The following is a 25,857-nucleotide window of genomic DNA, read 5'->3' on the forward strand; positions in this document are numbered from 1 at the left end:
AATTGTTAATGTTTCAGTCCCGGTTAAGCTTTATAGGTCCAAAATTGCTTCGTTGTTGAGTACAAAGCACGCAGTCAGTTGTGCTCAGCAGAATGCTGCATGGAATGTGTGAAGTCCAGCATTTGACAGAGCAGCTTCTAAAAGAAAATCAAAAAGAATCCATAAAATGTACAAATGAATTAGTCTATTTCCAATGTGTATGTAAGCACAGTTTGATTTTTTACAGTTTGAAACAGTTTGGTACGAAAATGATCGAGTATGAGTCGGAGATGCAATATTGTTTACAATCACAACGTAACTTAATACATCACAAAAGAAAGGGTCTTTAGAATAATCACGTAGAATATACTCAAGAAATAACTCCAAAACTTAATAAAATGATAACTTTTATGTTCCATTAGTCTGACTGAATAATAATGACCTTAAATTTAAAATCGGCGAAATTTTGTATGTGCCGAAAACAGTTCCCATGTTATCAAAGTTAATCTTTAGTAATATTATATAGATTGATGTTTTATGTAACCAAACGCAATATTTTAATTAAATAATGACTTACCAATCGAGTGCATTCCATTAATTTATTAAATTTCAACAATGTAAACATCCACCAGAGTATGTCAGTTTCAATGTTTACTTCTTAATGACGTATTGACGAAAGCAGTGACGTCACACAGACATGTATAGTTGTCGACGAAAGAAACGCGGCCGTTGATGTTGTGAACAAATTAAACTTTTAAACAATTGTTTATTTATGTAAAGGGATAATATTAACTAGCTATAGAATATTGGGTTCATTGAAGAAGTTAATTCGAAACTAATCTTATTCGGTATTGTAAACCGGAAGTACGCAAATAATTTAGACGGGTTATCTTTTTTATGATTTTGTTAACAGAATCTAGAGCAATTTTCAATTTGCAATGCATTATGGGAAACAGGATGTGTCACACAAGGAGGCAAACAGACGAATTTTGATCGTAGAAAATCATAATACAATAACATAGAGTACGATTCGCTACTTAATAATTACTGCCATGCCGTATTATTTCATGAGGAATGCATCTACGTGTCATATAGCGTTTGTCGAAGTGTCTATGTGCTCCAGCGCTCTATGATTTTCCATCGCGAAAATAGGTGACGGCAGAAATTATTTGACTTGTATCCCTATAAGGTAATGTCTCTTTGTATTTCAGAAAAGTGATACAAATTAACGGTCAACGCCCGCTTCGCGGGCTTTTGCCCGTATAAAACTCGTCATCTAAATAAAGATAAAAACTCGACACTTTTCGCTTTTATTATATATGTATTTTAAAGGAATTATCTTCTTAGTAAAATCCAAATGCGGTGGAAAGTGACGTATCTGATTATTCTGTGCGGGCTGCACATGCCATTCTGGGACGACACTCTACTTAATTATAGGTAAAAGTTCAAGTGTACAACACACTCTTTTGTAATAAAAATATTGCAAAGTGTGCTACTGGCACTGCATTATGCACATTTATATTTAAGCAAAAATTAACATCCATTTATATAATAAACAAGAAATCTTATACTTAAAAACAACTTAGTAGATATTGTTTAATGTACAATGTATCACTCAAAGTCATCATCACACAATGAGACAACACAATGGTCTCTAAACAGAGTGTGCTTTTTAATTGTGTCATACATTTTATGAATTAATACTAGTAATAGAAATACAGAAAAAACGTCTAGAGCTGCCTGGGAACTATCATTTTTAATATCAACAATTCATTTGACATGCCTGATTGCAAATTGTTAATTTCAATATTCTTTCACATTGTTTTCACACCTGATATTTGTTATGCTGTATATTCTTTTTGCTTACAAACATACAGAGTCTCTTCACAATTATTGCAGTTTCTTTACAGTCCACTAACGTTGAACATTACAGAGTCACAATTGTTAATGTTTCAGTCCCGGTTAAGCTTTATAGGTCCAAAATTGCTTCGTTGTTGAGTACAAAGCACGCAGTCAGTTGTGCTCAGCAGAATGCTGCATGGAATGTGTGAAGTCCAGCATTTGACAGAGCAGCTTCTAAAAGAAAATCAAAAAGAATCCATAAAATGTACAAATGAATTAGTCTATTTCCAATGTGTATGTAAGCACAGTTTGATTTTTTACAGTTTGAAACAGTTTGGTACGAAAATGATCGAGTATGAGTCGGAGATGCAATATTGTTTACAATCACAACGTAACTTAATACATCACAAAAGAAAGGGTCTTTAGAATAATCACGTAGAATATACTCAAGAAATAACTCCAAAACTTAATAAAATGATAACTTTTATGTTCCATTAGTTTGACTGAATAATAATGACCTTAAATTTAAAATCGGCGAAATTTTGTATGTGCCGAAAACAGTTCCCATGTTATCAAAGTTAATCTTTAGTAATATTATATAGATTGATGTTTTATGTAACCAAACGCAATATTTTAATTAAATAATGACTTACCAATCGAGTGCATTCCATTAATTTATTAAATTTCAACAATGTAAACATCCACCAGAGTATGTCAGTTTCAATTTTTACTTCTTAATGACGTATTGACGAAAGCAGTGACGTCACACAGACATGTGTAGTTGTCGACGAAAGAAACGCGGCCGTTGATGTTGTGAACAAATTAAACTTTTAAACAATTGTTTATTTATGTAAAGGGATAATATTAACTAGCTATAGAATATTGGGTTCATTGAAGAAGTTAATTCGAAACTAATCTTATTCGGTATTGTAAACCGGAAGTACGCAAATAATTTAGACGGGTTATCTTTTTTATGATTTTGTTAACAGAATCTAGAGCAATTTTCAATTTGCAATGCATTATGGGAAACAGGATGTGTCACACAGGGAGGCAAACAGACGAATTTTGATCGTAGAAAATCATAATACAATAACATAGAGTACGATTCGCTACTTAATAATTACTGCCATGCCGTATTATTTCATGAGGAATGCATCTACGTGTCATATAGCGTTTGTCGAAGTGTCTATGTGCTCCAGCGCTCTATGATTTTCCATCGCGAAAATAGGTGACGGCAGAAATTATTTGACTTGTATCCCTATAAGGTAATGTCTCTTTGTATTTCAGAAAAGTGATACAAATTAACGGTCAACGCCCGCTTCGCGGGCTTTTGCCCGTATAAAACTCGTCATCTAAATAAAGATAAAAACTCGACACTTTTCGCTTTTATTATATATGTATTTTAAAGGAATTATCTTCTTAGTAAAATCCAAATGCGGTGGAAAGTGACGTATCTGATTATTCTGTGCGGGCTGCACATGCCATTCTGGGACGACACTCTACTTAATTATAGGTAAAAGTTCAAGTGTACAACACACTCTTTTGTAATAAAAATATTGCAAAGTGTGCTACTGGCACTGCATTATGCACATTTATATTTAAGCAAAAATTAACATCCATTTATATAATAAACAAGAAATCTTATACTTAAAAACAACTTAGTAGATATTGTTTAATGTACAATGTATCACTCAAAGTCATCATCACACAATGAGACAACACAATGGTCTCTAAACAGAGTGTGCTTTTTAATTGTGTCATACATTTTATGAATTAATACTAGTAATAGAAATACAGAAAAAACGTCTAGAGCTGCCTGGGAACTATCATTTTTAATATCAACAATTCATTTGACATGCCTGATTGCAAATTGTTAATTTCAATATTCTTTCACATTGTTTTCACACCTGATATTTGTTATGCTGTATATTCTTTTTGCTTACAAACATACAGAGTCTCTTCACAATAATTGCAGTTTCTTTACAGTCCACTAACGTTGAACATTACAGAGTCACAATTGTTAATGTTTCAGTCCCGGTTAAGCTTTATAGGTCCAAAATTGCTTCGTTGTTGAGTACAAAGCACGCAGTCAGTTGTGCTCAGCAGAATGCTGCATGGAATGTGTGAAGTCCAGCATTTGACAGAGCAGCTTCTAAAAGAAAATCAAAAAGAATCCATAAAATGTACAAATGAATTAGTCTATTTCCAATGTGTATGTAAGCACAGTTTGATTTTTTACAGTTTGAAACAGTTTGGTACGAAAATGATCGAGTATGAGTCGGAGATGCAATATTGTTTACAATCACAACGTAACTTAATACATCACAAAAGAAAGGGTCTTTAGAATAATCACGTTGAATATACTCAAGAAATAACTCCAAAACTTAATAAAATGATAACTTTTATGTTCCATTAGTTTGACTGAATAATAATGACCTTAAATTTAAAATCGGCGAAATTTTGTATGTGCCGAAAACAGTTCCCATGTATAGTTGTCGACGAAAGAAATGCGGCCGTTGATGTTGTGAACAAATTAAACTTTTAAACAATTGTTTATTTATGTAAAGGGATAATATTAACTAGCTATAGAATATTGGGTTCATTGAAGAAGTTAATTCGAAACTAATCTTATTCGGTATTGTAAACCGGAAGTACGCAAATAATTTAGACGGGTTATCTTTTTTATGATTTTGTTAACAGAATCTAGAGCAATTTTCAATTTGCAATGCATTATGGGAAACAGGATGTGTAACACAGGGAGGCAAACAGACGTATTTTGATCGTAGAAAATCATAATACAATAACATAGAGTACGATTCGCTACTTAATAATTACTGCCATGCCGTATTATTTCATGAGGAATGCATCTACGTGTCATATAGCGTTTGTCGAAGTGTCTATGTGCTCCAGCGCTCTATGATTTTCCATCGCGAAAATAGGTGACGGCAGAAATTATTTGACTTGTATCCCTATAAGGTAATGTCTCTTTGTATTTCAGAAAAGTGATACAAATTAACGATCAACGCCCGCTTCGCGGGCTTTTGCCGTATTAAACTCGTCATCTAAATAAAGATAAAAACTCGACACTTTTCGCTTTTATTATATATGTATTTTAAAGGAATTATCTTCTTAGTAAAATCCAAATGCGGTGGAAAGTGACGTATCTGATTATTCTGTGCGGGCTGCACATGCCATTCTGGGACGACACTCTACGCACATGCATTAGAACCCGTTGCTCCGGAAAGAGGCCGACTTATAATTAAGTGAATAAGAATTTTATCAGAATCAGTTTTGGCTTTCTTTTCCTAATGTTTGCTTAATAGCGCTTTAGGTTTCACGCGTGCTATTCGAAGAAGTAACGCTCGGAGTAGGCACTGCCCGATCGCGACCTGTCGTATTCGGTTACATGTAACGATATTTAAACAAGACATGTGCGTTCACGGGCTTTGACTTGATGCCCATTTATATTTTTATAATAAACGATGTTTTAATGAATATGTACTTAAAATTAACAAAATGATATCAGATGGCGAAATTCAAAAATGACTTCCGGCGGAAGTGTTTTCGTGACAACAAGCATCTGGGACAGCTGCGTGCCGACCAACTTCGCAATGAGACTGGAACCCGAGATATGGAAATCACGAAAAAGACACCCAAGCCTGCAGCGGACTGTAATGTCCCTAAACAGAAGGTCGTCAAGAAATCAACTAAAGGTATAAACCCTCCTTGTATACTGAAGACGCAAGTCCCGAGATTCAACGGACTCAAGTTGTAAAGAATTCAAACGGTGAAAACAACCGGAACTCTTCGCCAAATTGTCGCGGTACAGAATCGCTTTTAAACATTCTAAATAGATTTTGGATCGATAATATTAATAGTTACTTCTTGCTAATTTTTTGGGGTTCACAACAAGTTTGGCATTATGACTTACAATATAAAAATTGTTTTCCTCTAGATTCAAGCCAGGTCACAATCAAAGCCGTTGTTCACGAACCCACCACAATCCGTTCCAAGGAAGAAGAACTAGGGCTAGGTATTCATAATTTCATGAAGTATTAATTAATAAACTAGTTTTATGATTACTTTTGTTATAATCATTGTTATTACTAAAATAATAATAATAATAATAAGTATTATTATCAGTCTTATTATTATTATTACAATTATTGTTTTTTTTTAATCTAGTATTATTGTGTGTGTTATTATTATTATAATTGTTATTTGTGTAATAATAATTATTATTATTATTAGAAGTTGTAGTAGTAGTAGTGGTAGTAGTTGTATAAGTATTAAAATTAGTATTATATTTATTATTATTGTCGTCCTCGTTGTTGTTCTTGTTGTTGTTGTTTTAACTTATCGAAGATACCATCGATTGTATAATACAATCAAATGCATTATGTTTGTAATAACTTCTTTTATAATTAAACCGTTCTTTTTTCAATCAGATGAATTCGTGAATACAGTCATTCGAAACTCTGTGGCACATCTGATCAGGGAAGCCAGCGTTACGTACCTAATGAGAGAGTCAGCAGAGAACTTGCTGAAGAGACACGACAGCAACGTGGAAACAACCGGCGAACAAGTTATCAAGGATACCGACACCACCAACGAAAACGTTGTCATTGCAACCGACACCACCAACGAAAACGTTGTCATTGACACCGACACCAACAAGGAACAGGTTGTCATTGATACCGACACCACCAACGAAAACATTGTCATTGATACCGACACCACCAAGGAACAGGTTGTCATTGATACCGACAACACCAAGGAACAGGTTGCCATTGATACCGACACCACCAACGACGGTGTTGTTATTGATACCAACACCACCAACGAACGTGTTGTCATTGATACCAACACCATCAACGAAAACTTTGTCATTGATACCGACACCACCAACGAAGGTGGTGTCATTGATACCAACACCACCAACGAAAACGTTGTCAATAATACCGACACCACCAACGAACGTGTTGTCATTGATACTGACACCAACAACGAACGCGTTATCATTTATACCGACACCACCAACGAACAGGTTGTGATTGATACCGACACCACCAACGATAACGTTGTTATTGATACCGACACGACCAACGAAAACGTTGCCATTGATACCGACACCACCAACGAACATGTTGTGATTGATACCGACACCACCATCGAATGCGTGGTTTCTGATACCGACAACACCAACGAACGCGTGGTCATTGGTACCGACACCATCAACGAACGTGTTGTCATTGACACCGACAACACCAACGAACGCGTTGTCATTGGTACCGACACCATCAAAGAATCCAATGCCATGAACGTCATCAAGGCGTCATCCGTGATCGTTCTGAAGGAACAGGGCGACAATTTCGACATCACCTACGGACAGGTTGTCAAGGAAACCGACAACGTTTCCGTATCTTCAAGCGTTTTAAGCGGTAAGATTTTTGGCATAATTATGCGATATTATTGATTGTAGACATACTGTTTTGGTACTTTAAATTTTAAACAAAGGAAACATTTTTCGAAAACTAGACATAAGTTCATTAGTTCTTCTTATCTTTCCTACCAAGGCAAATAAAATTGACAAGAAAATTACTTTTATTTCTACATATATCTAGTATTTTTCCACATATTTATTGAAACTTATATCAGAAATATGCATAAATGAATGTCATTTTATAGATGTGCTTGATCGCATCGGAGTTCAAGCCCTTGTCCAGAAACCTTCCAGCTCTTTGCACAACTTGGAGCACTAATGATCCGTGTCTTAGAAGGGAGCCTCGGTTTGGAAAAACTAGACTTAATGCGAGTACGTTAAGTGTTGTCCCAGTTTAGCCTGTGTGTACTGTACTGGCTAATCTGGGAGGTAACTCTCGCCTGAACTGGATTGTCGCTGAGAATATACTTATTTGAACGTAAAATTCCATAAAAGCGAAACGCGTCGTCCCTGATTTGTCGATGCGCAATGCACTGGCAAAACCGGGATGACAATTTGAGCAAATGCATTAAGCCCAGTTTTCGAAGAACGCGGCTCGGAAAGATCAAGACCCATAAATGGGGATCGCATCTACGATAACACGGTCGGGAGGTGTACACCATATCCACTTTACCATGTGAAACTGCATCGATTAAAATGTTGACATTGCTTGGCACCAATTTTCAGCTTTTGCCGAGAGCGCAGTGAAGGCTAGTCTTTTTGAGCTGGATGTCGTTGACAACGTTAACCACTCCGCGATGGTCCCGACGTCCGCCGTCAAGGCTCGCAGATCACCAAGGACAGTGAAGGAATTCTTAGGTACGCGTGGTTCATTTGAAATGAGTGTTCATGTACAATTAATGCGTGAAGCATTTAAAATATAATAAAAACAATTCTAAAGTACATTCGTTTTTCATCTGTTGCATGACATTATTTTTTATTAATATTGCGAGATATGTTTAAGACTTTTATAATGTGCTTTTCATTTAAAACTAAAAAGTATACCATTAAGACTGCTTGGGCGGGGAAATACGAATATATTTACGATGGTCTGTATTAATGTGTCCGTAAATGTATTTCAGAGATGATTGGAGTACCAGATTGCCGGGACGACTCCAGCCTTCACCTTCCCGACGTCGACATTTAGACATTTAAATTAAGCCCCAGTCATATATAAACATGGTTGGCTACGGCTGTTTCGGATCATCACAAATACATCCGGATCAAGATCCGGGACGCTCCGTGGACTGGTTGGTTTCTAAGCGTCAAAGGTTTTACCAAGATCATAACGTCGGTGACGACACGTCATCCAAACCGGCCACACGTACACACACGGACAAACCCGGCAGCATTACGCAATCAATATGGAACACACAGAACCTCACGGCTGAAACACATACCATCAGGTTGGTTTTCGGTGAATCCATAACTTTACAATCAGATCTCGAAATTGTAGCCTCGAAAGATTTCATTTCGACGTGACTCTTAATTGCATAATATTTTCAGTTTGTTATTATCACACAGCACAAAATCTTGCACATATAAGTATCATCATGTCTTAAATTTTGGACACGGACCCGGCTTCTTAGCTGAAGTAGGCCCGACGATATTCGCGTTGGTTATTTGTTTCCTTTTTGATTGCGTTTGAAGAAAGATTCGACACAACATCTATGAGCGGGTTGTCGCTTTGCCATTGTCCTGGTTTGATGTTGTGATAATTGTCCAACTCGTCAGCAGCACTCGCATTTTTATGCCCGTAGCGAAGTGAAGATTTGGGATCAGGCAGGCAGGCATGCCATTCCATTGATGATGGTTTTCTGCTCTTGAACACTTGAAAACCACGGGCTGAATTATCGCTGCCTACTTCAACCCAAATGAATCTGTACCAGATGTCGACCAAGTGCATATGGATTATGGAACGGTAACCATTGTAGTTGTAGTGCAAGGTGCAATCACGCTGAGGACACTGTATGGCGATGTGCTACCCGTCAAAATCTCCAACACAGTTGTGCAGCTGCTAAGGGTCGCCGAACTGCTTTGCAATGTTCTCCCATTCATGTTTTCAGGACAGCGAATTAGTTCATCAATAAACTCTGTAAGTATCGCATCGCAGACCTGATGATGATATTGGAGTCGGTGTTGTATACGAGGCCATACATCAGAGAGTGGTTACTGTCTAATGTTAGGTACCGCAATTGCCAACTTAATTCCAACTGACAAGGGTTCTCGTAGTGTGGCTGCTTTGGCTTTGATCTGTCTCCATTTCGTGTCAGAATCTCTTGGTATGTCTGATAGCCCATGCTGAGGAAACAAAAGAAGCCATTTACGTCTTTTTTATTCGGTTCCTTCATCAGCTGAGAGTATTGACCCAGGTCTGGTCTTTTAGAAGGTCATTTTCTGACCGAGATGGTTTTTATTTTTATTTTGTTCACCTGTGTTGAAACAATCGTTTTGCGACTTATCTATTTCACTGTGGTAGCTTCTTATAAGCAATTAGGACACTGTTTTCGACCAGAGCTTTTTGCAAGATTCAAGCTTCTATTATAAAAGCTCAGGTTGGAAAAAGTATCATGATTGCTAAAGCCAAGCTACGGCAAAGCTATAGAGGTTGCGAAAAAGATTGCATAAACACTGGTGAATAGGATACAACGGAAAACCATCTGGGTCAGAACATTGCTCAGCAGAAGTCCAGACCTGGATCAATGCGCTCCGTTGATGGACGAACATAAGAATGAAGACACCAATGGCTTCTCTAATTTCCACCGCATGGGCTATCAGATATACCAAGACATTCTGATACGCACTGGAGACAGAACCAAGCCGAAGAAGTCCAACTACAAGAAGGCTCTGTCAGTTGGAATTAAGCTGCAATAATAATACTGTACCGAGCATTAGGGGACAGTTACCACCTTCTGATGTATGGCTTCGCACACAACACCAACTCCAATATCATCATCCGGTCTGCGATGCGATACTTAAAGAGTTTATAGATGAACTAATTCGCTGTCCTGAAAACATGAATGGGAGAACATCGCCAAGCAGTTCGGCGACCCTTAACAGCTACACAACAGTGCTTGTGTTTTGGTCGGGAAGACCATCGACATACAGTGTCCTCGGCGTGATTGGCCCTTGCATTTCAACTACAAGGGTTACCATTCCATAACCCATATTACCTTGGTCGACAACTGCAACAATATTCATTTGGATTGAAGTAGGCAGCAATAGATCAGTCTGTCATTCTAAAGTGTTCAACAACAGTGAACTGAAGGAAACCATCGACATAGGCGGGTTGTGTCTACATGATCCTTAATCTTTACCTAACGACGAAGCATCAGTGCCGTTCTACTTTTCAGCAGATGAAACTCTGTGTCCTGGCAGGACGACATGATGTGAACATTGTGATTGAACAAAATAGTCTATGAACATGTCATTTTATTGTACATCTATTAGTTATAATTGTGAACACTAAAATGTGGATTAATATTTAACGAAATTTAAGAAGTTAACATCATTTGATAATAATATTTGCCAGATTATGTTCTGTGTGATAATAATAAAAATGAAATGTTATGTCATAATGTCATATCGATTAAAAACATTTCAATATAAAAAAGTAGCATTAAATATTAAGCGTTAGAGATCTGATTGCAGAATGATGGAATCATCGGAAATCAACTTTATTTTATACAAGTTATTGTCCCGCCGGAGCAAACTTGATTGTTCCGTAACGCTGCCATGTTTGTCCGCGTCATTGTTGATCTTTGGGAGACCATCGACGCTAAAAAAATTAAATAGTCCACGGATTTTCTCGGATCTTGATCCGGGCAATCAGAGACGATCTGCGACTGCCGTTGTCATCTGTGTGTATATGGGACTAGGCTTATATGGGCTTTACAAATTTAGAAAATTAAAAAAAAATTATCTAAATTTTTAAATCTTAATTTATATTTTTAAATCTTAATTAATAAAGAAATAAATGTTTATGATTTATCGTGTTTCTCAGTTCTTGATTGACATGAGAGCTATATGATTGGACGTACAATGTTTATGAACGACACTCTCGCGGGGTTTATCATCAAAACGAATCGTAAGCAAACATTCACACATACATTGTATGTAGTGAAAATGCATTCATCAACTTAGCTCTTATTTCGAGTTTATTTCAATATGGTTTCTTAGTGCACTTTCCTGACATGGGGTAATTATTGAGATATTTGAAAACGTAAAACGTCTTACGAACTTTATATCAAACCTCTAATGTATTGCCAACAAACTAACGGTGGTTTATTGCGCATGTAAAAGGTCTTCTGAGAACCGGTACCCGCTTGATCGTGCCCGTGATCACTCGAGGCGCATATGTAGCAACCCTGTTCCGTTCCGGTGTTGTCCCCCAACGGAAATATAAAAAGTCGCCCTGCTAATTTGAGCCAAGTTTTACAATAAACTTGATGCGATTAGCCATTTCCAAAGTACATCTTGTGTTGTTGTTAATGATAAGTAAAACATACAATAATAAACGCTGCGAGCAGGGTTCGAACCTGCGCGGGAAGATCCGCATTGGATATCAAGTCCATTACCTTAACCACTCAAGTTTTCGTGAAATTATATTTAATTTTTATTTCAGTCAACACATGCATTTAATGTTCAAATTGAACAAATAAACAAAATGAAACATACGCAATTATCTAAGGTCATATTGGTGTTGTAATAAACAGATCTTTCTTCGTCAAGTTCAGGTCCGTGACATAATAAATCAGTCGTCTGAAATGAGAATCAGGAGATCGCAATTTTTAGTCATTTAGGCTTCGCACGTTGAACTACATTTAACGTGGCTATGATCCGTTTATACACGTCCGGTCCATCTTTGCCGTGTTTTAGCGTTTATTTTACTTATGTTGCCCAGCTCTGCCGTGTGTGATTGTCTAAATATAGTATAATATTATACTATACATGTTTTATAAAAGTACAATATATATAATACTAAGAAAGTGCTAATAATAACTAAATTCAAGTTATCCGTTTAAGTGCATTCTTAGCTCTTTATTTTATTTGGCAAAATGTGAAATGGTAAATTCTTCAATCTGTGAACTGTTCCTTTAGTTTAAAACCAGGTCTCTTCAATTTGAAATCATACTTGTAAAAAAATATAATTGTGGTGATCAAAACTTGTTCTTAAATACCTTGCTATTTTATAGCACATATCATTAAACATTCGTCACTTATCGTTTTTATGTGGCTGATCTAACTGAATATTTTAATTAATAACTGAAGAGGCCCTCTTCATACATGTCACCATCGATGTAAGTGAATGTGTAATAGAAAATAATTAGAAATATTAATGAGTCTGTGCAAAATGATAAGATTCAGTTCGTACATAATGACTTCGGTGGTTTAGTTCACGCAATTATAATTAAACGTGTTTTATGTGCGCTGCCATTGCTTTTCAATTCACTGTGCTCTCTTTCGTTGCAAGTCTTTTTTTGTACAAAATAAGCTACGGAATATACTTAGCAAGAAGTAATTATACATACATATCAGACATTGATAAAAACAAATAAGATAAAGATGTCATAGTGACAAAAGTTACTAAAACTCGTCTATCAATGTTGCGTTCTATTATACGCGAAATCACGATTGGAAATTTAATAAAATATGTGGACAATACTCTTGGAATTCATACTATCGCAATAACAGTATAGTCTTAATTTTAAGTGCAGCTAGCACGTGCCGCTCTTGAGCTTCAAGAACCTCGAAGCAGCTCGTGCAATTACACCACTAGTAATACTCGCGAATATCAATTGATTCGCGCTGCATTTAGAGTGCAACTTTTGATGTTGAAGAGAAGTCTCCAAATTTATTCGTTAACATTTACTACTTTAATAAGATTCAAAAATTGAATGCAGCCTCGGGATTGTGAAGATAACAGTAAAACGCCAAAAATGCAATCAACAGGTTAGTGTGCGAAAAATACTTATAAATTTACATGTATTATTTTAATAAGGTATTCATAATAGTATAGTGTATTATTGAGTGTCGTACAAAATCATAAAATAAGCACTATTTGTTGTACATGTTTTGCAACTGTCACTAATATAAACATACACATGAGACCAATTTATAATTATTTCATGCAGATTAAATATAGAGAAAATCATGCGCACGCAATACGAGAAGATATAACAAATGTGTATGTATGCACTTTTATTTTACTTTGTATGTTTATTAAGTTTATTTTTCATATTGCAATTATCATGATATACACACTTGCATAAACACTCCCCTCTATTCTGCTATCAACATCTCCATTATTCTTCCATCTCCCATCGTCTATGATCCCGGTATTCTCGTCTCAAATCTTCAATTCTCGTGTCCTCCCTTCTAATCAAGTCTTTCATCCTGGTATTCTCGTTTCAAATCTCAAATTCTCTTGCCCACCCCTCTATGTTACATCCCCCTTTAAGGAAGTGGAATTGGGAGGGTTACATGCAGTCAGTTTGCTACTAAGCACATATTATGCAGGTCCTGATACATAAGATTTTTAAAATGCATTTCAAAATGATAAGTTGTGGTATCAGTTTAAAGGTACATGTGCAAGTCACAAGACAAAAGCGCTGATTTGTGCATTTCTTTGCATGTTGGTGGTTGCCAGCCTCAATAGTAGGGCATGGTGTTTGCATTCAAGATAGCTGTGCCGGTGTCTGTCAAAACCGGTGTGTATCTTCTAAGGTAATTATTTTGAGTTACCCGGTATAATCAATCAGGCTGACACATGTTTACGTGAACTGGACATGTGATTCAATTGATAATAACAATAGTGTTCATGTAGGGCTGTACTCTTTAAATAAATCGATGCGTAGATTTAATATATGCTGTAATTGTTTCAACACTTGTTTTTGTGTTCTTTTAAATAATTAATTTTTATGAGTTAGGTAGATCTTTGGCATGCTCTAATAAATCCGTGTCATGTTTTAGATTAGAGACTGCATGCTGACACAATACTGTTTGGAGGAAATAACTGTTGGAAAAGAATACACTATCCACAATTGATTGATATTTAGAAACATACGATCCTAGCAGGACTCGAACCTGCAATCTTTTGATTCGAAGTCAGACGCCTTATTCATTAGGCCACAGGACCTGAAGAACAATACAAGATACGCACGTTTACTACCGTACCGTTATGACAGACAATAATTGCACAACGTGTGTTATGTTACATGCTGAGCTTTAGCATAACAAATGTGTGTATACAAATAGCAAAATAGATCTCTATATCTTGAGCCACGCACCTTAGCAAAAGGTCATTGACGAAAGTCGCTAACAATTATTTATGTTCAATTAAAAACCTAACGAAAGTTCTATATCGTTTACCTGAGTGTTTCTTAATAATTTAAGTATCCTTCTTTCAGATGAGTCTGCAGTTATCGTTGTTGAAATTGCATTTCCGTCAAAAGATGTGCGATCGATTGAAAAATCGATCCAGGCAGGACTCGAACCTGCAATCTCCTGATCCGTAGTCAGGCGCCTTATCCATTGGGCCACGGGACCATTGTGGTGCCCATTTGTTTTGTTTTAATATAGGTAACGTTTGAACATGCAAAGCATGTATGTACTTGAATAAAATTAGCTGGTGTGGCTATCCCGTTCACATTTTTAAATAAAGTATATATTTGTGTTATATCCTGAGATACGAATATATAACTAAGCATTCCACTAACAATCGAACATGCAATCTCCTGGACCGCAGTGAGTCACCTTATCCGTTTGGCCATGGGACAAATGTGTACACCATATCTTCAAGTATCGGTGAGCGTGAATATATCAAATCAAAGGATTGATTATATACAATGGGACTAATATTTGTTAACGTTAACTGAACATGCGTTTTATAAGTTGTGATGGCCGAGTGGTTAAGGCGTTTGACTTGAAATCCAATGGGATCTTCTCGCGTTGGTTCGAACCCTGCTCGCAGCGCTTATTATTGTAGGTTTTACTTTTCATTAACTACAACACCGTATCATGTTCAATTTAAAACTTAACTCGTATTTTACTCACTGTTTACCTGAGTGTTTTTCATTTACTTAAGTATCCCTCTTTTAAATGCAGTTATAGTTGTTAAGGTCAAAAAGATGTATGGCACATTGCTATATCGATCCCGGCAGGACTCGAACCTGCAATCTCCTGATCCGTAGTCAGGCGCCTTATCCATTCGGCCACGGGACCGTGTCGAGCACACTCGTTTTTGCTCATTTAAAATTTTACTAAAAGGCCTGAAAAACTTCGAATAAAACAAAACAAAAACATAATACTAGGATTGTACGCCAAATCATTTGACTAACATAGTACGTAAATGAAGAACGAGACGTGTTGTTAATGACGGAAACAGCTGTTGTAAAGCAATACATTATCCACAATTAATCAATTTTTATAAACATACAATTCTGGCAAGACTCGAACCTGCAATCTTCTGATTCGAAGTCAGACGCCTTATCCATTAGGCCACAGGACCTGAAGAACAGAAAAGATACGAACGTTTACTACCGTACCGTTATGAAAGACAATAATTGCACTACGTTTTGTTATGTTACATGCTGAGCTTTTGCATTACAAACGTGTGTGTACAAATAGCAAAATAGATGTATTTATTATCGGTGTGTGATTGAATAAAGTTGTTATACAGGTTTTGAAGGTGCGCATGTTCAATGATGCGGAAATCAAGATTTCCTCGTGCATAGATTTGTAGGTTTGTTCATTCGACAGGCAAGCAGGGTAGAGCGTTGACGTGCTTTAAATCGTTTTATTTTTCTGCTCAACCACATTTAATTGTGAAAGTTATTTTATTTTTGCACCCTATTTGCATTGGCAATTTGTTTAATATGGACAGTCAAGATGAGGGGCGTGATCGCATAGTCGGCGAAGATAGAGCTGACAATATAAATGGACACACGGAGCGACCACGTGGTAGCGGTCACGAAGGTAGGCCCTCGGGGGATAGGGAAGAATTGTTTGACGTGTTTGGTCTATTTAGAAGCTTCTTTGATTCACAGTTGTCATCGTTAAAAAGGGATATCACAAGCCATAAAAATGTTGATAAAATTGATGTGCCTGCTTTCAAGAGTGCCTCGTGTAAACATCAGTTTGTATTCAATACTGAAATCTGCTCTTTGCTTCAATGTATATTGGACAGCGATAGTATTGGCTTTGCTAAAGAAAGGGCAAGGTTTGAAAAAACTAACTTACAGAAATAAACTTGTCAGGTTAGCTGATTCTTCCCCCGGGGGCTGGGCCACTGTTGCTGAATATGAAAAACCAGTAATAGGGTCGGATAGTGATGATGAAAATAAAATAAACAAAGCCAAGGCTATAGCTGTCAAAAAACTGAAATCAAATCCTTCTAATTCGTTGAAAGTACGTTCTGTTTTCAATCGTTTGGCTGATCGACCATCTGCTTCCGCTTCCCCGGCTCCACCAGCGCAGGATCCTTTTGTTGGTCCTCTTTTCCCATCTCGACCGATGGCTATGGGAGTCGAGCGCCAACAGTTTTTTCGGCCCTATCCAGCCACGTGCTTCGCTTGTGGACGACAGGGCCATTTCCGGCGCGAGTGCGAGTGGGTTAACCGTTTCCACGGAAACATCGTGCCTAGACGTGAGACCGGAAATACAGATAGAAAACTATCATATGATAAGTATATTGCTGGTTTAGACATTTCTGACATTGATGCGCATTGTGAAGAAAAGTATCAGTTATCACATTCTTCAACTGTAAAAGGCCGTTTAAAAAGACATGTTCGTTTTTGGAAAAGCATCGGTGCCAACCCTGATATAATTGACGGTATTGTAGGCGGTTACAAATTACCATTAATAGAATTACCTTAAAAATGTGTATCTGCAAATAACCAATCAGCTTTAAAGCATAAAGATTTTGTAAACGAGTCCGTGCAGGATATGTTAAATAATGGCTTAATTGTAGAATCAATAGAAATCCCTCATGTTGTAAGTCCATTAAGTGTAGCCGTAAATGCAACCGGCAAGAAAAGGTTGATTTTAGATTAACGATTTGTTAATAAATACATATGGAAAGAAAAAATGGCTTACGAAGACTGAAAAACGGGGATTGAATATTTTGATCCGAATTGTTTTTGCTTCAAGTTTGATTTGTCAAAAGGTTATTATCATTTGGACATATTTTCTGAAATATTTTGGATTTTCTTTAAATGGTAAATACTATGTTTATACAGTGGTTCCTTTTGGTTTGTCATGCGCACCTTTTTGTTTTGTTAAGTGCCGTAAGGAGATCATTAAATAATGGCGTTTTAATGGCATAAAAATTGTTATGTTTTTAGATGATGGTTGGGGTACTAATTCTAATATCGAAAATGCAACACAAGATGCAAATTTTGTTCGAAATACATTACACGAAGCTAGACTTGTAATCAATGAGGAAAATTCAATATGGATACCATTTCAGAGGCTAGAATGGGTAGGATTAATCTGGGAATGGGTTGGGATAATCTGGGGTACATGTGTCGAAGTTTTGAAAGTGTACAGTGATGCAAGTGGGTTTGCCTGCGGGGCTTACATTGTTGATAGGCCAGATTTCATTTTTCATGATATATGGTCTAAAGATGATTGCAATAAAAGTTCTACTTATAGAGAAATTAAAGCAGTATTTCTAGCTTTACGGGCTTACGGTAATTTTTTAAGGGGGAAAACTGTAAAGTAGTTTTCTGACTCTCAATCATGTGTACAAGTGGTAAGGGAGGAAGTTCTAATCTCGAGTTACATGATCTAGCTCTGAGCATTTTTAGTATTTGTTTGAAGATGAACATAGGACTAGAAATACAATGGGTTCCTAGAGAATTAAACTCCATTGCCGATAGTATTAGTAAAATTAATAATACAGATGAATGGGAAGTTTCACGAGATTTCTTTGAGTATTTGAATAGCATCTGGGGTCCATTTTCGATTGATCGCTTTGCTACTTTTAAAAATAAAAAGACTTTGAGATATAATTCAAAATTCTATGATTTTGAAACGGAAGCAGTTGATTGTTTTACCCAGTTTTGGGGTGCCGATTTGAATTGGTTAGTACCACCTATTTATCTGGTAGGAAAAACAATTATGCACCTTCTAGAATGCAACGCGCATGGCGTTTTGGTGGTACCCAGATGGCCTAGTGTAGCCTTTTGGCCATTCTTATTTGAGGCCGGCAATGTACAAAAGCATTTTATAAAGGATATTATTGTGTTCGACAAAGGTCAGAATATTTTTGTGAACAACTATCACTCTGTATTTAGCTCAAGACGTTTTTCTAGTAAAGTACTTGCTACTCGAATATAACTACACTATATGTGCGTTGTTATGTGAATGTGATATGAATGTTTTCGACTGTTTTGCTATACTTATGGTATAGTTTGGATAAGTCACGTGTTTTTATTTGTATTTATAATTTAATGGATATTATTTTGCATGTATGGCTATGAAGAATGTATAGAAACCATGCTTGGTGAATGTTTTGTTCGACTGGTACCGTTTGCACCTGGTGCTTACGAAGTCGTGTACAGTACACGAAGAAGTGAATATTTGCAAAAAAGAAAGCAAATGATATGTTTTAAAAAGGATAATACTTGCAAAAAAGAAAGCAAGGGTTTAAATTAGTACTTTTTAAATTATAATACTTGCAAAAAAGAGAGAGAGCAAGGATAATGTAAATTCAAATTGGAGATTACTTGCAAAAAGAGAGCAAGGAAATTATTAAAGTAAGTAAATTTACAGTATTAATGTATGCTTTTATTGGAAATGATTTATACATTTGACAGATGCCTTTAAGATGGGTCGCTGGATCAGCAGAGAATGTCTTCCATCAGAATTGCAAAAGTCTCAAGAAATTCTGAAGGATTTGGTCAAAACATCAAAGTCAGATAACACCTTCAAACAGTATAATACTAATTTTGAAGCATATAGTGCATGGTGTAAAAAGTACGACTTTAATCCTTTGCCATCGACGGATTATCATGTCAGTCTGTTCTTGGCTACCCTTAAAAATTCTTGTCCGTCTGCCTCAAAAATTAACGCGATTGTATATGGTATTTCATGGGCTCATAAAATTGCGGGATGTTGTGATCCTTGTGAGTCTGATCTGGTTACTTTTACTAAAAATGGATTAATAAGGTCAAATTCAAAATCACCAGTTCAGAAATGCCCGATAACTATAGAGGATATGATAACGATTGTTAAACATTTTGGACACTCTGATTCCTTATTAGATTTGAGATTGGCGCAATGTGTTTGGTATGTTTTTCAGTTTTTTTTAGATTTAGCGAATTGGTTTCTTTAAAAAGATGCGATGTATCATTTTTTGAGGATTGTGCTAAAATTAACATTTGTAAGAGTAAAACGGATCAATTGTGCAAGAGCGAACAGGTGAATATTTGTAAAACAAATTCAGATTTATGCCCTGTATATTACTTACAAAAATATATCTTTGAAGCAGCTATTCCAGATACTTCAAAAGATTTTTTGAGAAATATTACGCGACAAACTTAGTGCTATTGGACTTGATCCTAATGTTTACGGTTTGCATTCATTTCGGTCAGGGGGAGCAACTGCTGCTGCATATAGCGGTGTGGCTGATAGATTGTTAAAAAAGCATGGGCGGTGGAAAACTGATACTGCTAAGGATCGATACGTGAGAGATTCGGAAGAAACACAAAAAAAATGCTTCTTCTCATTTGGGTTTGTTAATTTATATGGTACTTGATGTTGGAAATTGAAAATTTTACATCATATTTTGCCCCGTTCTTTTTCTGTCGATTATTTACCCTGCTTGTCATGACACCTAAACAAATGTGTTTGTTTTTATTATCAACGGTTAGATGATAAATAATTTATGTTTGACATAAAATGAAATGGAATATAAAACATAAATGTATTTATTATCGGTGTATGATTGAATAAAGTTGTTAAACAGGTTTTGAAGGTGCGCATGTTCAATGATGCGGAAATCAAGATTTCCTCGTGCATAGATTTGTAGGTTTGTTCATTCGACAGGCAAGCAGGGTAGAGCGTTGACGTGCTTTAAATCGTTTTATTTTTTATTTGTTAATGCTATGTTTTGTTTAAAGGCTAATATTATGCTTTATGTGTTTCAGTGAGTGTTAAGAGAGTAGAAGGATGACTTAAGATAGAAAGGGGCATTGGTTCCGGACATTAACGAGTATACTTGTTGTACTCCATTTTTCACAGTTCTATGTATAATGACACTTATTTGCCATTCATACTTTATGGCAATGTTTTTTTGTTTTGGAACCAGTGTTTGTGCGTGTGTTTTCAAGAAATAAATTACCCTGCTTGTCATGACACCTAAACAAATGTGTTTGTTTTTATTATCAACGGTTAGATGATAAATAATTTATGTTTGACATAAAATGAAATGGAATATAAAACATAAATCTCTATATATTGAGCCACGCACCTTAGCAAAAGGTCATTGACGAAAGTCGCTAACAATTATTCATTTTCAATTTAAAACCTAACGAAAGTTCCATATCGTTTACCTGAGTGTTTCTTAATAATTTAAGTATCCTTCTTTCAAATGAGTCTGCAGTTATCGTTGTTGAAATTGCATTTCCGTCAAAAGATTGCGATCGATTGAAAAATCGATCCAGGCAGGACTCGAACTTGCAATCTCCTGATCCGTAGTCAGGCGCCTTATCCATTGGGCCACGGGACCATTGTGGTGCCCATTTGTTTCGTTTTTATATAGGTAACGTTTGAACATTACTTGAATAAAATTAGCTGGTGTGGCTATCCCGTTCACACTTTTTAATGAAGTATATATTTGTGTTATATCCTGAGATACGAATATATAACTAAGCATGCCGCTAGCAATCGAACATGCAATCTCCTGAACCGCAGTGAGTCACCTTATCCGTTTGGTCATGGGACCAATATGTACACCATATCTTCTAGTATCGGTTGAGCGTTAATATCAAAACAAAGGATTGATTATATTCAAAGGGACTAATAATTGTTAATGTAAACTGAATATGCGATTTATAAGCTGTGATGGCCGAGTGGTTAAGGCGTTGGACTTGAAATCCAATGGGATCTTCCCGCGCAAGTTCGAACCCTGCTGGCAGCGTTTATTATTGTAGGTTTTACTTTTCCAACAACACAAGATATAATTTGGAAATGAATAATCGTATCATGTTTTTTTTTAAACTTAAGTCAAATGTACTCACTGTTTACCTGAGTGTCTTTAATTTACTAAAGCATCCCTCTTTCAAATGCAGTTATCGTTGTTAACGTCAAAAAGATGTATGGCAGATTAAAATATCGATCCCGGCAGGACTCGAACCTGCAATCTCCTGATCCGTAGTCAGGCGCCTTATCCATTGGGCCACGGGACAGCGTCGAGCACACTTGTTTTGCTCATTTAAAATTTTACTAAAGAGCCTGTTAAACTTCCGATTAAAACAAAACAAAAACAAAAACATAATACTAGGGTTGTACACCAAATCATTTGACTAACATAGTAAGTAAATCAAGAACATGACGTGTTTTAATGACGGAAACAACGGTTGAAAGAATGCATTATCTACAATCGATTGATTTAAATATACGATCCTGGCAGGACTCGAACCTGCAATCTTCTGATTCGAAGTCAGACGCCTGATCCATTAGGCCATAGGACCTTAAGAACAAAACAAGATACGCCCGTTTATAACCGTACCGTTATGACAAATAATTGCACTTAGTTTCATTATGTTACATGCTTAGCTCTAGCATTAAAAACAATGTGTATACAAATAACTAATTAGATTTTTATATCTGGAGCCACGCACCTTATACAAAGATCATTGACGAAAGTCGCTATTCAAGTTCAATTATAAACTTAACGAATTAGCATCCCTCTTTCAAATGCAGTTATCGTTGTTAACGTCAAAAAGATGTATGACAGATTGATATATCGATCCCGGCAGGACTCGAACCTGCAATCTCCTGATCCGAAGTCAGTCGCCTTATCCATTGGGCCACGGGACCGTGTCGAACACTTTGGTTTGTGCTCATTTAAAATTTTACTAAATAGCCTGTTAAACTACCGAATAAAACAAAACAAAAACATAATACTATGATTGTACGCAAAATCATTTGACTAACATTGTGTAAATAAAGAACATGACATTTTTTTAATGACGGAAACAACGGTTGGAAAACAATACATTATCCACAATCAATTGATTAAAGCATACGATCCTGGGAGGACTCGAACCTGTAATCGTCTGATTCGAAGTCAGACGCCTTATCCATTAGGCCACTGAACCTGAAGAATAAAAAAACGATAGGCCCGTGTATTACCGTACCCTTATCCTGAGAAACTAATATATGACTAAGCATTCCGCTAGCAATCGAACATGCAATCTCCTGAACCGCAGTGAGTCACCTTATCAGTTTTACCATGGGACCAATGTGTACACCATATTTTCTAATATCGGTTGAGCGTGAATATATCAACACAAAGGATTGATTATATTCAAAGGGACTAATAATTGTTATCGTAAACTGAACATCGATGTATAAGTTGTGATGGCCGAGTGGTTAAGGCGTTGAACTTGAAATCCAAGGGGATCTTCCCGTGCAGGTTTGAACCCTGTTCGCAGCGTTTATTATTGTAGGTTTTACTTTTCATTAACAACAACACGAGATGTACGTTGGAAATAGCTAAGTATTTAAGTATCCTTCTTTCAAATGAGTTTGCAGTTATCGTTGTTGAAATTGCATTTCCGTCAAAAGATGTGCGATCGATTGAAAAATCGATCCAAGCAGGACTCGAACCTGCAATCTCTTGATCCGTAGTCAGGCGCCTTATCCATTGGGCCACTTGACCACTGTGGTGCCCATTTGTTTCGTTTTTATATAGGTAACGTTTGAACATGCAAATCATGTATGTACTTGAATAAAATTAGCTGGTGTGGCTATCCCGTTCACATTTGTTAATAAAGTATATATTTGTGTTATATCCTGAGATACGAATATATAACTAAGCATGCCGCTAGCAATCGAACATGCAATCTCCTGAACCGCAGTGAGTCACCTTATCCGTTTGGCCATGGGACCAATGTGTACACCATATCTTCTAGTATCGGTTAAGCGTTAATATATCAACACAAAGGATTGATTATATTCAAAGGGACTAATAATTGTTATCGTAAACTGAATATGCGATTTATACGCTGTGATGGCCGAGTGGTTAAGGCGTTGGACTTGAAATCCAATGGGATCTTCCCGCGCAGGTTCAAACCCTGCTCGCAGCGTTTATTATTGTAGGTTTTACTTTTCAAACAACACAAGATATAATTTGGAAATGGATAATCGTATCATGTTTTTTTAAACTAAACTCAAACGTACTCACTGTTTACCTGAGTGTTTTTAATTTACTTAAGCATCCCTCTTTCAAATGCAGTTATCGTTGTTAACTCCAAAAGATGTATGGCAGATTAAATATCGATCCCGGCAGGACTCGAACCTGCAATCTCCTGATCCGTAGTCAGGCGCCTTATCCATTGGGCAAGTGTCGAGCACTCTTGTTTTTGCTCATTTAAAATTTTACTAAAGAGCCTGTTAAACTTCCGATTAAATCAAAACAAAAACAAAAACATAATACACCAAATCATTTGACTAACATAGTAAGTAAATAAAGAACATGACGTGTTTTAATGACGGAAACAACGGTTGGAAAAAATGCATTATCTACAATCGATTGCTTTATATATACGATCCTGGCAGGACTCGAACCTGCAATCTTCTGATTCGAAGTCAGACGCCTTATCCGTTAGGCCACAGGACCTTAAGAACCAAACAAGATACGCCCGTTTATTACCGTACCGTTATGACAAATAATTGCACTACGTTCCATTATGTTACATGCTTAGCTCTAGCATTAAAAACATGTGTATACAAATAACAAACTAGATTTTTATATTTGGAGCCACACACCTTATTGACGAAAGTCGCTAACAATTATTCAAGTTCAATTATAAACTTAACGAATTAGCATCCCTCTTTCAAATGCAGTTATCGTTGTTAACGTCAAAAAGATGTATGACACATTGATATGTCGATCCCGGCAGGACTCGAACCTGCAATCTCCTGATCCGTAGTCAGGCGCCTTATCCATTGGGCCACGGGACCGTTTCGAACACTTTGGCTTGTGCTCATTTAAAATTTTACTAAATAGACTGTTAAACTACCGAATAAAACAAAACAAAAACATAATACTATGATTGTACGCAAAATCATTTGACTAACATAGTACGTAAATAAAGAACATGACATTTTTTAATGACAGAAACAACGGTTGGAAAACAATACATTATCCACAATCGATTGATTTAAGCATACGATCCTGGTAGGACTCGAACCTGTAATCGTCTGATTCGAAGTCAGACGCCTTATCCATTAGGCCACTGAACCTGAAGAATAAAAAAAGAAAGGCCCGTGTATTACCGTACCCTTATCCTGAGAAACGAATATATAACTAAGCATTCCGCTAGCAATCGAACATGCAATCTCCTGAACCGCAGTGAGTCACCTTATCAGTTTTACCATGGGACCAATGTGTACACCATATTTTCTAGTATCGGTTGAGCGTGAATATATCAACACAAAGGATTGATTATATTCAAAGGGACTAATAATTGTTATCGTAAACTGAACATCGATGTATAAGCTGTGATGGCCGAGTTGTTAAGGCGTTGGACTTGAAATCCAATGGGATCTTCCCGTGCAGGTTTAACCCTGTTCGTAACGTTTATTGATGTAGGTTTAACTTTTCATTAACACCAACACGAGATGTACGTTGGAAATAGCTTATCGTATCATGTTCATTTTAAAACTTGTCTCAAGTTTACTCTATGTTTACCTGAGTGTTCTTCATTTACTTAAGAATCCCTCTTTCAAATGCAGTTATCGTTGTTAACGTCAAAAAGATGTATGACAGATTGATATATCGATCCCGGCAGGACTCGAACCTACAATCTCCTAATCCGTAGTCAGGCCCCTTATCCATTGGGCCACGGGACCGTGTCGAACACTTTGGTTTGTTCTAATTTAAAATTTTACTAAATAGCCTGTTTAACTACCGAATAAAACAAAACAAAAACATAATACTATGATTGTACGCATAATCATTTGACGAACATAGTACGTAAATAAAGAACATGACATTTTTTAATGACAGAAACAACGGTTGGAAAACAATACATTATCCACAATCGTTTGATTTAAGCATACGATCCTGGGAGGACTCGAACCTGCAATCGTCTGATTCGAAGTCAGACGCCTTATCCATTAGGCCACTGAACCTGAAGAATAAAAAAAGAAAGGCCCGTGTATTACCGTACCCTTATCCTGAGAAACGAATATATAACTAAGCATGCCGCTAGCAATCGAACATGCAATCTCCTGAACCGCAGTGAGTCACCTTATCAGTTTTACCATGGGACCAATGTGTACACCATATTTTCTAGTATCGGTTGAGCGTGAATATATCA

General features: G+C 36.5%; 1 protein-coding gene and 15 non-coding genes across 20 annotated transcripts in view; 5 read left to right on the forward strand and 11 right to left on the reverse strand.

Annotated features, from left to right (window-relative positions):
* Positions 1-4,905: 4,905 nt before the first annotated feature.
* LOC127841495 (probable basic-leucine zipper transcription factor S) overlaps positions 4,906-25,857 on the forward strand; it is a 156,880-nt gene continuing 135,928 nt past the window's right edge. For 2 of the 5 annotated variants that reach the window (XR_008031038.1, XR_008031037.1), the window contains exons 1-5: positions 4,906-5,644; positions 5,777-5,854; positions 6,270-7,262; positions 7,991-8,122; positions 8,386-8,709. Coding sequence is in view for 3 of the 5 variants with exons in the window: in XM_052370352.1 (XP_052226312.1) it covers positions 6,341-7,262; positions 7,991-8,122; positions 8,386-8,450 (1,119 nt within the window). In the remaining 2 variants the exon portion in view is untranslated. The other 3 variants (XM_052370352.1, XM_052370354.1, XM_052370353.1) reach the window with 3 other exon arrangements.
* On the reverse strand, positions 14,369-14,441 carry Trnar-ucg (transfer RNA arginine (anticodon UCG)). The gene has a single exon. It is a non-coding gene; the product is annotated as a tRNA-Arg (tRNA).
* Positions 14,779-14,851, reverse strand: Trnar-acg (transfer RNA arginine (anticodon ACG)). The gene has a single exon. It is a non-coding gene; the product is annotated as a tRNA-Arg (tRNA).
* Positions 15,196-15,277, forward strand: Trnas-uga (transfer RNA serine (anticodon UGA)). Its single transcript has one exon. It is a non-coding gene; the product is annotated as a tRNA-Ser (tRNA).
* On the reverse strand, positions 15,454-15,526 carry Trnar-acg (transfer RNA arginine (anticodon ACG)). Its single transcript has one exon. It is a non-coding gene; the product is annotated as a tRNA-Arg (tRNA).
* Trnar-ucg (transfer RNA arginine (anticodon UCG)) lies at positions 15,740-15,812 on the reverse strand. The gene has a single exon. It is a non-coding gene; the product is annotated as a tRNA-Arg (tRNA).
* On the reverse strand, positions 20,963-21,035 carry Trnar-acg (transfer RNA arginine (anticodon ACG)). The gene has a single exon. It is a non-coding gene; the product is annotated as a tRNA-Arg (tRNA).
* On the forward strand, positions 21,365-21,446 carry Trnas-uga (transfer RNA serine (anticodon UGA)). Its single transcript has one exon. It is a non-coding gene; the product is annotated as a tRNA-Ser (tRNA).
* Trnar-acg (transfer RNA arginine (anticodon ACG)) lies at positions 21,642-21,714 on the reverse strand. Its single transcript has one exon. It is a non-coding gene; the product is annotated as a tRNA-Arg (tRNA).
* Trnar-ucg (transfer RNA arginine (anticodon UCG)) lies at positions 21,927-21,999 on the reverse strand. The gene has a single exon. It is a non-coding gene; the product is annotated as a tRNA-Arg (tRNA).
* Trnar-ucg (transfer RNA arginine (anticodon UCG)) lies at positions 22,276-22,348 on the reverse strand. The gene has a single exon. It is a non-coding gene; the product is annotated as a tRNA-Arg (tRNA).
* On the forward strand, positions 22,886-22,967 carry Trnas-uga (transfer RNA serine (anticodon UGA)). Its single transcript has one exon. It is a non-coding gene; the product is annotated as a tRNA-Ser (tRNA).
* On the forward strand, positions 23,538-23,619 carry Trnas-uga (transfer RNA serine (anticodon UGA)). Its single transcript has one exon. It is a non-coding gene; the product is annotated as a tRNA-Ser (tRNA).
* Trnar-ucg (transfer RNA arginine (anticodon UCG)) lies at positions 24,080-24,152 on the reverse strand. The gene has a single exon. It is a non-coding gene; the product is annotated as a tRNA-Arg (tRNA).
* Positions 24,424-24,496, reverse strand: Trnar-acg (transfer RNA arginine (anticodon ACG)). The gene has a single exon. It is a non-coding gene; the product is annotated as a tRNA-Arg (tRNA).
* Trnar-acg (transfer RNA arginine (anticodon ACG)) lies at positions 25,315-25,387 on the reverse strand. The gene has a single exon. It is a non-coding gene; the product is annotated as a tRNA-Arg (tRNA).

The sequence above is a fragment of the Dreissena polymorpha genome, chromosome 8, assembly GCF_020536995.1.
Source record: "Dreissena polymorpha isolate Duluth1 chromosome 8, UMN_Dpol_1.0, whole genome shotgun sequence".
In the NCBI taxonomy this organism is placed as follows: Eukaryota; Metazoa; Mollusca; class Bivalvia; order Myida; family Dreissenidae; genus Dreissena; species Dreissena polymorpha.